At 51.4% G+C, this 17685-nt stretch overlaps 1 protein-coding gene across 5 annotated transcripts; it reads left to right on the top strand.

Annotated features, from left to right (window-relative positions):
• Window positions 1-1285: 1285 nt before the first annotated feature.
• Window positions 1286-16072, top strand: RD3 (RD3 regulator of GUCY2D). Of its 5 annotated transcripts, XM_019429126.2 has the most exons (5): window positions 1286-1576; window positions 8322-8418; window positions 10359-10401; window positions 10923-11232; window positions 13062-16072. In XM_019429126.2, exons 3-5 carry the CDS (start codon window positions 10395-10397, stop codon window positions 13357-13359), a joined length of 615 nt encoding a protein of 204 aa, XP_019284671.2. In that variant the 5' UTR covers window positions 1286-1576; window positions 8322-8418; window positions 10359-10394; the 3' UTR covers window positions 13360-16072. The 5 variants fall into 5 exon arrangements, with proteins under 5 accessions (XP_019284671.2, XP_019284654.2, XP_019284625.2 ...); XM_019429109.2 differs by lacking the exon at window positions 8322-8418; XM_019429080.2 differs by lacking the exon at window positions 8322-8418 and having other exon boundaries at window positions 10883-11232.
• The last annotated feature ends 1613 nt before the right edge of the window (window positions 16073-17685 follow it).

Below are 17685 nucleotides of genomic sequence, written 5' to 3'. Positions count from 1 at the left end.
TGAGGGTGAAGTATTAAGACTAATGTATGGCTCGGGGCACCTGGGTGGCTCAGTCGGTTAAGTGTCTGATTCTTGATTTTGGCTCAGGTCACAATCTCACGGTTTGTGAGATCGAGCCCGGAGTCAGGCTCTGCATGGTTAGTGCTTGGGACTCTCTCTCCCTTCTCTGCCCCTGCCCAGTTTGTATGAGCACACACGTGCTCTGTCTCTCTCTCAAAAATAAATAAACTTTAAAAAAAAGAGAGAGAGAGAAGGAATGGCCCAGATCCTGACTTAAGACTCCTGCTTGAGAAGACGGATGAGGGAGGCAGACTCACCTAGGGGATGCAACCACAGAGCAAGCACCGAGTGGCACAGGACCCAGGGAGAAAGTCAAAACACGCAGGCAGGCAGGTGGACAAGCTGAGTCAGTTCATCATAGTGTAATTTCTCCTTGGCTATGCGTTCTGCTTTATTTTCAACACAGTTAGGACTAGATGCGTCCAGAAGTCACTCCATCATCTGGTACCTGGCACAGCATCACCTGAGATCTATTATAACTCAGCTCGGTGCCCATCACCAAGGTCGATGCCGCTCACAGGGCGACATGCCTCCGTGTCCGTGCCCACTAATGTCTGGGGGGGCGCACAGCCTGGATACACTGGGCCCCTAACCAAAATAGTCTGCAAGCGATAAAGCGTCCAGAGCCTGGAGACAGACGGGAGGCTCAGACGCAAGTATCAGATACGGGAGAAGGGCAACAGAAGACTCCTGCCAGTCCCGCATTTACCTCAAATACCTCAAAATCCATCCCCATGATCCATGTTCCCTCTTTTCCCCAGATTATTTCTCAGCCTCACCTCTCCTTGAGAAAGTCAGCAGAACTTCCTGCCCTTGAGCTTGCTTGAGGGAAAGAGAGAATTTCAATTAGCAAAGAGGAGGACAGGTGGTGAGGCAAAGGCGAGGACATGGCTCTTCAGGGCCAGCCCCCAGAAGGTCCCCTCTCCCGGTGGAGGGCAGCGCGTGGGAAGAGGGGAGCTTCACCAAGATGGAATCATCTGTCCCCAGCAGGTGCGCCAGCCAGAGCGCAGTGAGGAATGCCATCTGGACACAGGTGCCCTGTCACCACCTGGGTCTTCCCAGGCATCTGTGGCAGGTCAGGCGGGCTCCCTCTACGGATAATACAGCTCCAGGTGAAAGAGGCTTAGGTGGGTCGCCATGGCAACGCAGATCAGGGGTTGGCCCGCCTCTGAGGTTCAGGAGGAGGAGCTGTGGTTCCAGCCTCCTGAGACACACACATACACACACACACACACACACACACACACACACACACACGCTCCACTAACACCAGCTCGGGCTGGATCCCTCCTCTCGTCAGGGTTGTTTTCTCTCTCAGCACAACTTCCGAGAGACAGAAAGAGGGAAGAGCATGAGGTAGCAGGCAGCAGCAGAAGAGAAAGAAGAAGAAGACGTTTAGAATATAGTCTTCCCTCCACCCCACCCTCCCCTGGACACTCTCTTCTCCCAGGCTGGGAAGCAGAAAGGCCCCCCACCAGAACTTTCACCTCCGGAGAGGGTGACCTCAAAACGCCAGGTAAGAGGGTGGTCTCCCCAGGAGACTGTGGTTTCCCCACCTGAAGTCTGGAAGCAGGAAGCCGGTCCCGAAACCTTTTAGACATGAGAGCAGAGGCTGAGAGCTGGGAGGGGTGGCTTCAGGGCTGCAGCAGGTTGGGGACAGCCTACCGAGCAGTCTGAGTCCAGGGTCCAGATGGCCTCAGGGAGGCCTCATCGGTCCTAATCTGTTCCACAAGGGTCGGTTGATTCCGCAGTATCTTTAGGGCCGTGGCCTGTCCCGTGGGAAGCCATAGGTTCATCTGCTCTGCAAGCCCCAGCATTTTCTCTCCTGCTTTGCTGGGGAGGACCCAGTCAGGGGGAAGAAAGGGGAAACCCGCCAGAGATTTCTCTCTTCGATTTGAGAACTGCGACTTGAGTACCCACGAAGTCGGTGGAGCTCCTCCTCCATGGAGGACCACCTCCTCCATGACCGTGGTCAGTAGTACCTGAGCATTTGACCCCTCCTGGTTGCACGTGTGCCTCAGAACAAGGAGGACTCACTGCCATTCACTCATTCATTCATTCATCCAGGAACCACTTATAAGTTGCCTCACATGCCAGCAGATACAAGAGATATAGCTCTTGCTCTCGACAGAGCTCATAGCTAGCTGGGGGAGAGAGAAAAAAACAATCAAAAAAGTGAGAAATGTATTTGTCACAGATGCCATGATATGATGGGCTCTCATGCCAGCACCAGCAGGCACCCAGTTTACCTCAGTGGGGGTCGGTGAGGGGCAGGCTGCAGGGGGCCCACCCTGGAGGTGAGTCTTAAGAGATGAGCAGGTGTTTGTCAGGTGAACGGAAGCCCACAGATCAGCAAGTCAGCCCGAGTCACACCTGGCTTGGTGGATTCCAGGTTATTTTTCTATGATGCCAAAAAGAAATAAGGTCAGTTTGTAATCTGTGAAGTTGGCCGTGGGCCTTGGCAAAAACAGGGCTGAAAGGAAGGTCACAGCGGGGAGCATTTACTCTCTGCACCTGCTAGAGGGTCTGGCTTCAGCAGGGCCATCCTGCCTGCTCTGTGAAGCAGTGGGTGATTTGGGACAGCCCAGCGAATTACCGCTCCATGCCCATGGGCCTGGGGGACATGCGAGGCAGCCCCCGCCCTGAGCAGCAGACACCCAGTTCAGCTATTGGAGCCCTGCATCGGAGGAGGGGCCTGGGCGTGGCTCCCTTTGTACTGAGACAGCTGCTTCCTGGCCAGGACTGCACGGCCCCTCCCTGGTTGGCCAGGGGGCTGGTGGCCTGATCTCAGCAGAAGCAGGTGAAGCTCTCATGCCTGCTGCCTGGGTATCAGAGGCTGGCTCCCAACTCTGAGGGCACACCCCTGAATGTTCCCACCAGAGACATTCCCCATCTCCTCTGGAACCAGACCCCTCCTCTTGCCCTTGAGCATGGGGATGGTTTTTCTAGACTATCTAACGAGCCACAGCTGGTGGTAGTGTCTCCCAGGGAGCCATGGAAAAGATTATCCTCAGGGATGTTCAAAAATAGGCTGAAGGAGGAGCTCAGAGAGTGTGGGGGTGGAAAAGGTAATGAAGGGGAAGGGAGGGAGGAGAGGGAAAAGCAGAGAATAAAAGGGAGAGGGCTTAGCTGAGTGATGCCAAAAGGTAGAGAGAGCATGGGAGGACTTTCCTGCTGGTGGGGGTAAACTGAGGCTCCCCTGCCCGAGCTTTCCCTTCATCCAGGGGGCTCAGCTCTCCCAATGTCATGACCAGAATTCAGGGTTAGGGCAAGGCCAGGAACAAGGTTGGAGTCAAGCTTGCACCAAAACCACGGACGGGATCCTTTAGTTTTTATGGTACAGACAGACCCTTTTGGAAATCTGTAAAGGCTTTGGACATATTCTTAGCAAAATGTTTCTAAATGCATAAAATTAAGTCCATAGTATTAGGAAAGAAATCAGCTATACTGAAATGTAGTTATATATATATATGTGTGTATATATATATATATATATATATGTATATGTATGTATATATATATATATACATATATATACATACATATACATATATATATATATTTTTTTTTAAATCAGTTTAAGATATGGTAATATATGTGCCTATCTATCAACATGTAAAAGAATAAAATCTAGTGGCAGGGTTAATATCACGATTTCACAGTAGTGATAAACATAAGCCATATTTTAAGAATGACAGCTTTCAAGTGTTAGGAAAATACCTGTGATCCCTGCTGGAGATAAAGTCACAGGAGCTACCCATACTGCTCTGGCCAGTGGTGGCCTGCATTCATAACTGACAGAAATCCCACCATTTCAGTTAAAGTTAGTGAAAGTAGAGATGTTTTTTTTTTTTCCTACCTGAATCCATAAACCTCAATGTCTTGTTAATTTATAAAGCACTTACATGAACATCCTTTTTTGCTCTTCACAGTACCGTGGAGTAGGTACTCGTACTACCCCGTCTTATAGACAGGGAGACTGAGGCTGGGAGCAGTGAAAGGGACTTGGACACAGGAAACCTCTGGCAGGGAGGAAAAGGCATAGGAACTCGGGCTGTCTCCGCGAGAGCCCCCAACCCCGGCCTGCTTCATCTGAGCTGGCGATCACCCCATCACCGGAGGGCAGGGCGGGTACGCCCTCCATCGAGCTGTTCTGCCGGGTTACAGCAGTGCCCTCGCGTAGGGGGCTACACCACCACCCGGCGCGCCCCTCCGCAGTAAGGTCCTTGCCCCTTGCCCTTCTCCCTGTTTTCCTTCCCCTCCTGAATGGGCGCTCCCTGATGGAGCCCCGAAGCAGGCACAGTGCAGACCCCCTGCACACTCCCACCTGTGTGTGCGGGGCCTCGTGGGTCAGAGACCCGGCCTGGCCCTTGGTGTCCACACCGCAGACCGCGGCTCCCCACTGCTGCACCCACGCCCCTCCATGGAGAAACCCTGCAGCGCTTCAACAAATCTGACGGAAAGCGGACAGAGGGGCTGAGGAGAAGTCGAGCCCACCGGGTAGAACGAATTGGGAAGTCTTCCTACAGAAAGTGAGTTTTGAACTAGAGTTTTCCCCCAACTTTTAAATTGTGAATATGCTCCAAGATGCAGGAAAATTGAAAGACTAATGCAGTAAACACACATAAAATCCCCCTAGAAGATGGACCGTCACTACTTTGCCATAGTTGCCCTGTGTGTGTCCGTGCACATATATAGGTGACATTTTTCTCAGGGACTGGAAGGGAGGACATTGCAGACATCAGGACACTTCAGCCATGGGCACATCAACATGGCCTCCTAAGTTGGGCTATTTGTCCACACTCCCCTACAACCATAACACCACTTTTATACCTAAGAAAATCAACACTCATTCCCTAACCTCCAGTTCATATTCAAATTTCCCCCAAAGTCCTGTTTTAAACAAGGATTCAATCAATGTTTGCGCATCAGAGGCAGGTTGTAGGTGCCGTTGACTGAATGAGAAGCAGGCATTCGTGATGGGAAGGTTCTGGAGTCAGTCACCACGGTGCTGGCGAGGCCTGGCAGTGAGCGGGAGTGTGAGGGGACCTGAAGCTTACACTGAGGAATTTGGCTTTGCCACAGAGGGAGGGGGGTCAATCCAGATTTGGGGGGTAGGGAGGAGTCAAATCCACATTGTGCAAAGTGCCCAGAGAAGACGACTTTTGCCGTTCTGATGAACCCTCTGGGTGTCTTTGTCATACCACATTTGGCCATCACGTTCTTCCCCAGTCACAACACAAAGTCACAACACAGACTCACACGGGGGCTCGGCTGTGGGTCAGGTCCTGGGGATGCTGTGAGCTAAGCCAATGACCTCTGGCATCTGGGTAGCCAGCCTGACTCTCTGTCCTGGCTGTCCCTGCGTCTATCCCTCTTTCCCTCCTTTGCCCTTTTAAGAACCTAATGAGAGCTGCTGAAGAGCCTTCCGGGACAGCAGCTGGCACCAGAGACAGAAATAGCTCTGCAGAAACCTGGTCTCTGTCAAAAGCTCTGGCCCCAGTGAGGGCTGGGGGAGGAGCATGGGGGGGGAGGGGGGAAGATTCAGAACCTGCCCCCTGCCCTCAGGGGCCCCCACCATCTGGACCAGAGACGCTGAGAGCCCACAGAACCCAGGACCTAGGTGAGGTCACCCTGCCCATCCCCTGCCATCTGCCGTGGGGTGAGCACCTGTCTTGACAGGCCAGCTGGGGTCAGGGGCACAGCCTTGAAACCAGGGGAAAGGGACTCCAGCCGGGGTTGTACTTTAGGCCGCATTTTGGCCTTCTTCTGGCCTCACCCACCTGGAGCAAGGAGTCTCAGGGTTAGGAAGACGTGCACATCTTGAGGTCACTTCCCTCCAGATCAGGCCTTAAATTCTGAGACCCGGGACTCCCTGGCCAGACAGTCCCCAGCCTACTTCCAGAACGTGAGCAAGTCCCCTCCAGGGCCCCGTCCAGGAGTCCCCTCCAGGGCTCAGGGTGAGCCACACCACCAGTGTAAACAATCCCAGGTCTGTGGAAGTGGCAAAGAAGTGGTTGTTGGTAGGCGTGTGGATGGGCCTTGGACGTGAAGGCTGGGGTGTCCCCACACCTTTGCCAGGCCCTTCAGGGGGTGAGAAGAGAAGGGGTCAGGCTGGGAGCCAGACCCGGCTCAACCCACGCCTCCGTGTTCTAGCAGAGCCCTCTCAGGAGTCCAAGAATTCTCAGTTTGAATCTGAGCCTCCAAGTTGTTATGAAGGTACGGTTGACAAGGAAGCAAAACATATTTTATTTAATAGTTCGTTAGCCCAATTTGTAACTTACGGATATTTAGACGCATGGAATGTGAAGTTCCATCTGCGATACTGCCCGAGTCCCCTAGCAAATGCGTGGTGCCCTGGCCGGGCCTGGAGTGGCCTTGCTGCCGCGTTCCGGAGACCAGTTTGGGGTAGAGATGAAAGTCTTCAGTGCCTCCCAATCCCCTCTTTCTGTGCTCCCCCTGCCACAGGAAGGCCCTCCAGGCCGGGCCCTTCCTTCTCCTGCTGTCTCCTTCCAGCTCAGGTCAAATCCAGGCTAAGAAGAAAAAAGGCTCTTTGAGGAGGAAATGCTTGACCCTAAGGCGAGTCCCTCAGAATAGGTCTTAGGAAGGGTGAGAAGTTTTGGAGTAGGAAGGGACTCCCAAGGGGGCAGGGTGGGGGGCCGGTGGGGAGAGAGAGAGAGAGAGAGAGAGAGAGAGAGAGAGAGAGAGAGAGAGAATAAGGACTAAAGCACCACAAGGCAACCCCATCCATCACTCTGGGATTAATCCAAGTAAGTACTGTACTCCATTTACTGATAGACACTCGCCATAGGCCAGACCCCTGCTGGGTGCTGAGTAGGATGATACCCAGGACCTGGCTTCTCACTCGGTCTGGACCGGTGCCAGAGATCTGTTGTGTAGCAATGTGCTTACAGTTAACATTCCGTACACTTCAAAATGTTTCAGGTGGTAAATGTTATGTCATTTGCTTTTTTAAAATTATTTTTTAATGTTTATTTTTGAGAGAGAGAGACAGAATATGAGCAGGGGAGGGGCAGAGAGGGAGACACCGAATCCAAAACAGGCTCCAGGCTCTGAGCTGTCAGCACAGAGCCCAACGTGGGGCTCAAACCCACAAGCTGTGAGATCGTGACCTGAGCTAGAGTCAGACACTTAACCAACCGAGCCACCCAGATGCCCCTATGTTATTTGTCTTTTTTTTTTTTTTTTTTAACCACAATTAAAGGAAAATGGAGTGGAGATTGGCTCAGAAGGACCAGCCCTGGGTTGCCAGCTAGGAGGCAGCAGCTGTAATAAATATATCTGGCAGATGGGCAAGGCCTGAACTAAAGGAGGGAGAGAGAACGGACAGACTTAGGAGAATTATAATATTTAAATTTGAGAGAATCAAAAGGAATTGGATGCAGGACTCGACAGATGAGGCAAAGGGATGAGGTGATGCCCACTGGCAAGCAGGGGCTACGGAGAAGCAGCAGCCAGTGGGGAGGGAAGTGGGTTACGGTGTGAGTGGAACCTGCAGGGGGAGGTGTCAGGAAGCATCTGGTCACCCTGACCTCAGGTTGAAGGGACAACTGGCATATGGATTTTGATTTGGGAACTATCTTCACTGTCAGCGGAGACGTGTGAACGGATGAGGCCGGTTGAAATGAGATGGACAGCCTGAGATGGAGCACCAGGGAACAGCAACAACCCAAGGAAGGCCAGGGGAGGGGTGCCCATAAGGGCTCTGAGAGGGAGTCCCAGGAGGCAGACGGAGGCAGGATGTAGACCCAGGGTTGTGGTCTAATGGAAGCCAAGGAAAGATTATTTCCACAGGGAGGAGAGGTCAGTGGGCTGGGCTGGGCAGCCTCAGGTGAGTTGGGACATGTGCTAACCAGCCGGCAGGGGTGTGGCGGGGGGGGGGGGTTGTGGGGGGGGAGGGTGTATGTGGCAGGTTACACTAAGAGACCATTCAAGGGCGTCACATCCCTCTGCCTTGAGCCTCACCAGTCTCTTTCTCCTCCAATCATCTTCCAGGGATGGGTGCCCAGCATTCAGGTGCAGGTGCAAGATGAACTGGTGATAGCGGGGAGGGGGGCGGGGATGTTGGGGTGCAGGGGTTGAGGGAGGTCAACCAAGGAAGTCTTCCTGGGGAAGGAGGGCCAGGGCCAGGTTTGGAAGCATCATTGGGTGAGGCTCCATGGGGCAGAGAGGGAACTATTCCATCAGGGGGTCCCCACATGACCTCTGACCCCACAGCTCAGCCAGTGTCTCATCCTCAGGAGGGATCTCTGAGCGACAGGAGAGTGTGGTGCCATGGGGGCCAGAGGAGACTGTCCTCCACGTGGCCGCTGACAAATGCCCCCTCACTTGGGGAAGGTCAGATCTGTGGGGACTTGGTCTTTCACCATCACGCATGCATGAATTCTTTAATCATTCATTCCTTTGTGCATGCATTTATTCACTCATTCATTCGCAGTACTACCCAGCACCAGGCATGGAAGGATGATTAAGGCACAGTCCTTGCCCCCATGTGACACAGAGCAGGGGGGTGGTGGAAGGTAAATTGTCACACTCCATTAAGTGTTCCTGGTGCTATGAAAAATGTCTGTACAGGATGTTTTCAGAGTACCAGCTGGAAAGTGGTCATATCAGGAAACACGTGTCAGAAGAGTTGCTGACCCTAGAGCTAAGTCCCCAGGCAGAGGAGGGAGGGACACTGGAGAGAGAGTATGGAGCTGTGGGTGGCCAGCATCTTCGGCAGCACCTACAGGACTGTTCGTCCATCTCTAGTTGGGGTGCCCTTCATGAGGCACCATGAAGACACCATTCACTCTTTTGATATTAAGCATCAACCTGACCCATGCACTTTTGAAAACACAAACACAGTTACAAGGTGTCCTTTTGCCTGATTCAATCAGATCCCTTGGCCTCGGACAGAGGATCCTGGTGCTCATGGCTCTCAGGACAGAACATAGCCCACCCACCCCCAACCCATTTCCCCACACTACAACCCAGCCTCAATTATTTTGAACACACGAAGCAGTTAAGGGTGGAGAAGAAAAGATCCTAACTGTCCAGACCCCAAGGACAGGGTCTGATGGTCTGTCCTTCTCTCCCAACCTCCCAGGAAGGGATCAGGGTGTAATCTGAGGCCCCCACTCATGATAGACTTAGGCTGAGTGGAAGATGAAGGTTTTTAATTTCCTAAATATAATGGTTGCTAGGGATTGTTCATGAATAAAGAAGAGGTTTGATTTTGTGCCACCCCAGAAGGCTATTGTTACCCCATAATATTTTTCCTCTTTGTGTCTGATTCTCCCAGCATTAACAATTCATTTCTCTGCAGGGTGGTGGGAGGGCTGCCTAAAAATGTGTGTGTGTCCATGCCTCATGGCCATGTTGTTGAGGCTGAGTTCATGAAATCACTTTCCTCGGCCTCTGGGGGGTCTGGGCAGGAAGAAGACCATTGGTGCATGGAACAGAGGGTTCCCCAGAGGGGGAAGGTCATAGAAAAGGCAGTTGGAGCATCTTAAAGACCCACTTCAGATTTGGGCCCAGGAATGGCCCTCACCTTCACTGCTATCAGAGGAAAAACCCACCTCTGACAGCCATTGGGGTGCGTCTGAGATGGCAGTTCATGTATCCATCCAATCATGTATCCACCCACCCACCCATCCACCCACCCACCCACCCATCCATCCATCCACCCATCCATCCACCCATCCACTCACCCACCCACCCACCCATCCATCCACCCATGCATCCATCCACTCATCCATCCATCCATCCATCCATCCATCCATCCATCCACTCACCCACCCACCCACCCATCCATCCACCCATCCATCCATCCACTCATCCATCCACCCATCCATCCATCCATCCACTCACCCACCCACCCACCCATCCGCCCACCCACCCATCCATCCACCCATCCATCCATCCATCCATCCATCCATCCATCCATCCATCCATCTATTCATCTAGTCAGTCAGTCACCAAACCTGTATTGCACAAGACCTTGTGGATATATGAGTTAGGGTCTCTGCTTCTGCACCCGATATTCCTTGTATCATGGCTGGGTTCGCCACCTGGGACACCTTCTCCATCAGTCCATGTGTCTGAAGCCTGCATTCCCTCTTCACCCTGCTCTCGCCCACAAGCTTTCCATGACCCCTGTCATCACCCAGAGTCACTCCTTCTGCTCCCCATCAATACTGATGCTATGCTTCATCAGTCACGTTTACCTCTTTCTATTGATATCTGCTGGAAAGCAGGGTCCCCGACATGCTTTCTTGCTTGTGTTCCTCCCACAGGTGTGCACACAGTACCTGATTAAGGCTTTTGAATAAATGAATGGTAAGTTGTGTCTTTTACAGGGTGATGTCAACCCCATACAGTTCCAAGCTTCCTTCAGCAACAGGTCGGGGCATTAAGAAACTCAGGGTGTTTTCCTGTCAGGTTAACATAAGATGTAGGTGTGTATTTTTCCCCCTTAAATCATAGGGATAAGACTGTGCTCAGCCATACACAGTAGATTTCCTTCTTTGTTTGGAATTAGCAGAGATTCAGGAGGGCAGTGTCTCTGGGCTCAGCCATCTGCATGCATTAGGGATCGTTATAACCTGAGACTACTTGTACGTGGTGTGCAGAGAGCCCTGAGTTTATTCACAACTGCTTCTCACGACAGCCCGATCTTGTCTTACAGAATTAGAAATGATTGCTCAGAGAGGTTAAGCAACTTCCTTGAGGCCACCCAGCTGTGAGGGTGGAGCAGGTCTTCTCTCGCTGGGGTCCCAGCTGTCCTCCCTCCCCCTTGTTCTCCCACCTTAACTGACAGAGGGGTCCAAGGAAGACGCACTCCTGCCCTGTCTCGGCAGGGCCTGGGGGGGCCATGTCCCTCATCCCATGGCTTCGGTGGAATGAAGGCCCCCCGCGGCCGTCATCCCGGAGGCCGGCTGAGATGGTGCTGGACACGCTCATGATGGAGCTGGCGGGGCAGATGCGAGAGGCGGAGAGGCAGCAATGGGAGCGCAGCAACGCGGTCAGGAAGATCTGCACCGGGGTGGACTACAGCTGGCTGGCCAGCACACCCCGGCCCACCTACGACCTCAGCCCTGGTGAGCGGCTGCAGCTGGAGGACGTCTGTGCCAAGATCCACCCGTCCTACTGCGGGCCCGCCATCCTCAGGTAACCCCTGCCGCTGGCACCGGGCCCAGCCATTGCACTGTAGGCTCCAGGGGTGTGCCTGCCGTGGCGGTGGCCTGAGGCCACTGGACCGGGAGCCAGGGCACCCAGATGACCCAGTTACCTGTTAAGAGGAGCAAGGCAGGAGGCCAACCCTGAAAGATCCCAGCCCAGAGCTGGGGGTTCAGAAGGAGGCAGGAGGCAGCTCCCGGAGGCACAGGAGTTTTGACGGGAGAGAACCCCGGGCCTTGGAGCTTTCTGTTCTCCCCGCCTGGCTTACATTTCCCCTGGATTTTAACGTAGCCGACTCTTCCTCCTTCATCAGTTCATCTTCTTTGTTACCTTCTTAGAAAGGCTGTCCAGGTAATCTCTCCAAAATTGAGTTTTCAATTATCCTATTTCAAGCCAGCTTTCATATTAGCTCGCCTAAGGGGGCTGTGCACGCACGTGTGAGTGGATGTGTGCGTGGGCTTGTGTTGTGTGTGTGCGTGTGCGTGCGTGTGCATGCGTGTGTGTACAGCGTCCGGAGGCCTGGGGCACTGAACATTTAGAGATTTAGAGCGTGGGTACCACAATGCTCATGAATATAAATGTAACCTTGCTAAAGCTTGGACCCACATGGCCCGGTCCTAGTTGGATTCATGTGATGTGGAAGAAGTGTGGTCCCAACAACCAACAATAATTTCCAAAGTCACTCAAGTTCTTTAGCTGCACTTCCCCAAGCACTCGTAAAGGAATACAGATCCACAGGAAAGCATCTGAACACCCCACTTAGTCTCCCCACATCTTTAGTCCCCCGTCTCTTTAACCAACACAAGCATCTATTGTACACCTTTTTTTTCTTGAAAATTCTCCTTAAAACTCCTTCTTCTTCCGTCCTAGCTACACTCCTTTGGATTTTGTAGTCTTTTCCACCCCCGGCCCCCTTTCTTCCTCCAGGATGAGAATTCTTACCCTCTCCCCTTTCTCTTGTTCTGTACCAAGGAACCCCCCTCCCCCGCCCCTGCCAAATGTACCTACTTCCAGAAGCCCCTGAGGAAAGGGGTGGGGTGAGTCGTGGGGGGGGGAGGGAGTGGGGGGTTGCTGACAGAATTCAGGCTGGTAAACCAAACCTCTTAAGTGAGGAGGAGGCTGGGGATACACATGTGTTCATGATTGTCCGCTCACATTTCCTGTCTCACTGCTGAAAAGTTTGAGAAGTCCTGATTCTCAAGGTGGTGGAGGAAACCAGATGTTAAATGGACTCGCTAATAACTGTTATTCATTTTGAGCTCTAAGCAAAGACATTTGAGGCAGAGGAAAACCTCACCCAGTGGGTAGCGTGGAGCTATGGAAGGAGTATCGCAGGCCGGTGCCATCATCAGATACACATTTGGGAGAGATCGCTCTGGCCAGGGGGCAGAGAAGGGTGGGAGAGGTTAGCCAGAAAGCCTCACATTGGTAAGGCCGGGCCATGCTGACACGAAGTGGGCTACCCTTACTACTCTGGCACGAGAACCTGAGGTTAATGTCAGGATCTTCACCTATGGTAGCTCTTTAAACCCCACAGAAGGGTTTATGACCCCAGTTTACAGATGAGGAAGCTGAGGCCCACAGAAGCCAAAAATAGCCGAGCGGGGAGCTGAACTCAGGATAGGCTGGAGCAGTGGGGGGGGTGGGGGGGGTGGGGGTGGGGGGGTGGTTTCTGATTGACGTCAGAAGCGGGGAAGTGGCTGAACCGGGAACTGGCCCCTGGGCGTGCACGGGAAGCCCCCGGGGTTAGACCCCCCCCCCCAACCTGCCACGGGCCACGTCTCGTGACTCACGCACAGTCCTGTCCGCTCTGCCCGCAGGTTCCGGCAGCTGCTGGCCGAGCAGGAGCCCGAGGTGCGGGAGGTGTCCCAGCTCTTCCGCTCGGTGTTGCAGGAGGTCCTGGACAGAATGAAGCAGGAGGAGGAGGCCCGCAAGCTGACGCGCCAGTGGAGCCTGCGGCCCCGCGGCAACCTGGCGCTGGCCACCTTCAAGACCCGCGCGCGCATCTCTCCCTTCACCAGCGACATCCGGACCATCTCGGAGGACGTGGAGCGGGACACGCTGCCGCCGCTCCGGACCTGGAGCCTGCCCGAGTTCCGGGCGCCCAAAGAGGACTGACCCGTGCCCTACCCTGCCCGGGAGCCGAGAACACCTGCGGGAGGGCATGATAGGCCGGTGACCGGGTCCGAGTCCTGGAACCTCCCCACCTGCCCTCGACAAGGGGCCCAAGAGGTGGCCCCGTCCCAAGACAGCCCTGTAAGATGCAGCAACCCTCTGGCCCACACTCTGCCACCAGCCACACGGCTCAGGGTCAGGGCTTGGAGCCGCAGCGGGCCCCACTCCCTCCCTTGCGAAAGTGGAAAGTCCGCTGCAGCGTCCCCTTCCCTGCCTCACAGAGATTCAGGGTTTTGGCAGACAGACCCTGGCCCCATCTGTCCGGAAGGGGAAGAGTTGCCCTTTTTGCCAAGACCTGGGTTCTCACCCCCAATTCAAGGATATCCTACTCACCCCCTCACCCTGGGTAATGTGGGACTTGTTGGGTGATGTCCATTCTTTGCTGTGACTGGCTGGTCTCTCCGCTGCAGATAGGTCACAGCCCCATGGTCAGGCAGAGCTGAAAGGGACCACAAAGGCCAATAGGTCCACTGTCCTCAGCTAGTGAAATGCATAAACTGAGGCTCAGAGAGGGCCTCATTCTTACACCTTAAACTGCAGCCAGTGAGGTTGTTCCTGTAGGCATAGTCTCTGCCCCTGAGTCCTTGAGTGCTGGGCTATGATGGGACAGACCCAAGGGCCATGTCTCCACCTCCCTGTGGTCTGACACATCTCTTACCTTGGAATTGGCATGAGGGTCTAAGGTGGCCGGGATCAGAAGTAGGCTACCCTTGCCCCACCCCAGAGTGTCATCATGTAGGATGTAGCCAACACCTGGCAGCTCCTTCCGGAGGAAAAGCTTCAAGGCCTTCCCACTCACTGCTCTGAGAGCCCAGGTCTCTGATTCCAGGGCCCCTTCTGTATCTGGTCACACGTGCTCTTTGGCTGTCCTCGAGGAAAGTGATGCTTAAACCCCTAACTGGCCTCAAAGAACCAAGTGAAAGTTCTAGAAGAGCCTCCCTACAGGCTTCATTTGGTGTCCTTCCATTTCTAATACGGTTAGACCTTTATAATGGACATGTGGTGCTCCGGTGTCTGGAAAGTCTAGTGGCTTCCCCACATACCCAGGGCTGAAGTGGGGTGTGGTGGGATGGTGGAGGAAGTGTCTGTCCCCAACTATCAGTGCATGCTCAGAAAATGCAAGTGGATCTTAATATTAGTCTAAATAAAATGCCAGGAGATAAGTCAACAGGGAAAAAAATCCATATATTCCCTGACCAAGCTCAGTAGAAAAAAACTTTTTTAATCATCTGGTTTGGGATTATTTTCATTCAAGTCTAGACAGAAAATCACTTGACACTGTCAAGATGAAGGAGTTGTCTCATTACATAATTGGTGGCAGTTGAAAACCACTTAAATAGGGGCACTGGGGTGGCTCAGTTGGTAAAGCAGTCCAATTCTTGATTTCAGCTCAGGTCATGATCTCATGGTTTGTGGGTTCGAGCCCTGCATGGGGGTTCCATACTGAGTGTGGAACCTGCTTGGGATTCTCTCTCCTCTCTCTCTGCCCCTCCCCCTGCTCACACTCTCTTTCTCAAAATAAATAAAATAAACTTAAAAAAAAAAAAAGAAAATCACTTAAATAAAAATATATACCTCAAACATCTTACATATTTTATGTTAAGACATAGGAAAAAGTTCGTTCAATTGCCAAGCTGTGTTCACTATTTTGTGACATGTGTGGATTGTCTGACGGGAGATCCACACTTCAGTTTTATTGGCCTGTGTGTACTTTAACCATACCAATAAGAATAATGGGCACAAACAAGTTTGGAACAAGCAGAAGTGACCCTTGGTGAGCAGGCAACTCAGTTGGGAGGGGCGGGGAGAGTTAGAATAGGATCGGCTAGCTGTGAGCTTTCTGGATACACGGGATGTGGGTCAGGGTGTTTTTTCTGAGGGAAGGGAGTGTCAGGGTCAACCTGGTTGTGGAGGAGATGATTTGGAGGAGGTCAGTTAAGAGAATATCTACTGTTTTCCTCTTTTCCCACCACCTTACATGTCCCTATCCTCCCCAAAGAAAAAGAAGATCTGAGACTTTCAATGCTGTGTGCTTCCTTTTAATGTTTGTTTATTTATTTTGAGAGGGGGGGGGAGGGGCAGAGAGAGAGGGAGAGAGAATCCTAAGCAGGCTCCCTGGTGTCAGCACAGAGCCTGATGCAGGGCTTGAACCCAGAAACCATGAGATCATGACCAGAGCAGAAACCAAGAGTCAGATGCCCAACCGACTGAGCCATCCAGGCGTCGCAACGTCCTATTCTTTTTTAAGGTGAAGTAACTGGCCGTCCGTGAAAGCCTTCCCTGCCCACCTCGGTCAAGACAGAACCCACCAGCTTCAGACACGGGTTGTCCTGCAGTGGATTCCAATCGCTCCTCTGGATTCAAGTCATTAAAAGAGAGTAATGATCTCTGACTCAATTCCTATGTTTAAATCCCCAGTAAGAACAAATAAAAGAACAGGGGCGCCTGGGTGGCTCAGTGGGTTGAGCATCGGACTTCAGCTCAGGTCATGATCACACAGTTCCTGAGTTTGAGGCCCACCTCCGGCTCTGTGCTGACAGCCCAGCCTGGGGTTCTGTGTCTCCCTCTCTGTCTCTGCCCCTCCCCCACTCGTGCCCTGTCTCTCTCAAAAATAAACATTAAAAAAAAAAACAACAAATAAAAGAACAAAACAGTTTGAGAGCCTCCTTGTGAGCGTGTGGTAGCGGCGGTCACAGTTGGTCAGGACGGGTAGAGCACGCTCAAGGCCCCGCAGGGCGGCCCCGGTCCCCTCAGCTCAACACCATCAGCCACTAGAGGGAGCCAGTGAGGGCTTGGAACCCTTGGTGATAAGATTTTATTTTACTTCGCGGACTTTTTAAAAATCCTATTATGAAATTTTACAAACAGAAGAAAGGGATAGCGAAAGGTGTAAGAATCCCCCATATGCCTGTCACCAAGGCTTAGTAGTTATTAACATTTTGCCATATTTGCTTTAATCTATTTTTTGGTGAAGTATTTTCAAATAAATCCCAGGCAGGATAACATTTCACCCCCGAATACTTCGCTCTGCATAGCAAAGGAATAAGGAAAGTTTCCTGCGTGACTCCAGCACAATACTATCGCTCCCAGCAACATTAACAGTAATTCCTTAATATCATCTAATAGCCAGTCCATATTCAATTTTCCCTAACCATGCCCAACAAGTGATTTTTGCAGTTTCATTTCTTTGAACTGAGGATCGAATCAAGCCTCACACATTGACACAAAATTTATAATCTGTTTTATACTTGGTCAGATAGCATTTATTTAATTTCACAATGAAGAATTGCTTAAACAAAGTGTTTATGGAACATTAGTGTTAATATGCAAGAAGTTAATGACTGCACGTAAATGAGAACAACTCTGTAAATTAGCCTAAGGACGCTCTTTACTCAGATCCTTGTTATTTTCATTTGATTAAAATGCTTCCACAGCAACCAAGATTCTCTAATACCTTAAAAAGTAATGTTAAAATATGGATAGTGGCAATATATCTAATTTGACTTTTCATTTGATGAAAATGCTCTCCGTGTCTGTGTGCTTTATTTTCTGAGACATGTTTGCAAATAGCAACCTTAAAGCCTCCTCTTTTCTTGCCATACACTAAAATGTATCAAAATAACTCGGGGGAAATCTCAAGAATTCTAATAGTAGGTAATAAAAATAGTTTTTATTGCCATTATTCAACATGTAGTGAAATTTTGGTCTGTCTTAATATTCATATGGCTCCCCAACATAACACAAAATGTTATTTCAAAATTTATTTATCGACAAATCATTTTTAGACAGTTATTTTAAAACAATTTAACACTTCACATCATTTGTTAAATGGGGAAATTGGCATCTGTTCTTTTTTACGAGTGTTATTGCATAGAGTATTAAATTAACATGATTCTATTTAGTCAGGTGTTAATCTAAAAATAAAAACATTGACTAAAAATCATGACTTTATCGTATTCAAGGCAAAAATAACAGAATGATTTTTTAAAGTTTCTAAAAATGTCTGAGAGTTTTTATATTCATGAGAAAGGCATTCACAAGCCAGCAGAAGTTGGAGTGTTTTCTAGCACATTTGATTGTATTGCGTTCCAGTTATAATTCCCTTGCCGGAACAAATGCAACATGCCCAAAGCCCTGCAGTCAAACTTGGAAGTTCTCCAGCCCAGTCTCCCCTCCCAGCTAGGATTTGGTGTGGGGAGAATTCCATGCTGGGAACAAGCTGTCGGTCTCTGTGTAGCTGAGTCCTGAAGTTAACAGCTTTAGCATCTA

The sequence above is a fragment of the Panthera pardus genome, unplaced genomic scaffold (genome assembly GCF_024362965.1).
Source record: "Panthera pardus isolate Hobbes unplaced genomic scaffold, ASM2436296v1 HiC_scaffold_21, whole genome shotgun sequence".
NCBI classification, from domain to species: domain Eukaryota; kingdom Metazoa; phylum Chordata; class Mammalia; order Carnivora; family Felidae; genus Panthera; species Panthera pardus.
This window is presented reverse-complemented; position numbering and strand designations above follow the sequence as displayed.

Coding starts and splice junctions, on each gene's coding strand:
- RD3 (XM_019429080.2), top strand. Junction 11,233..13,061: donor TGCGGGCCCGCCATCCTCAG/GTAACCCCTGCC, acceptor CTCTGCCCGCAG/GTTCCGGCAGCTGCTGGCCG.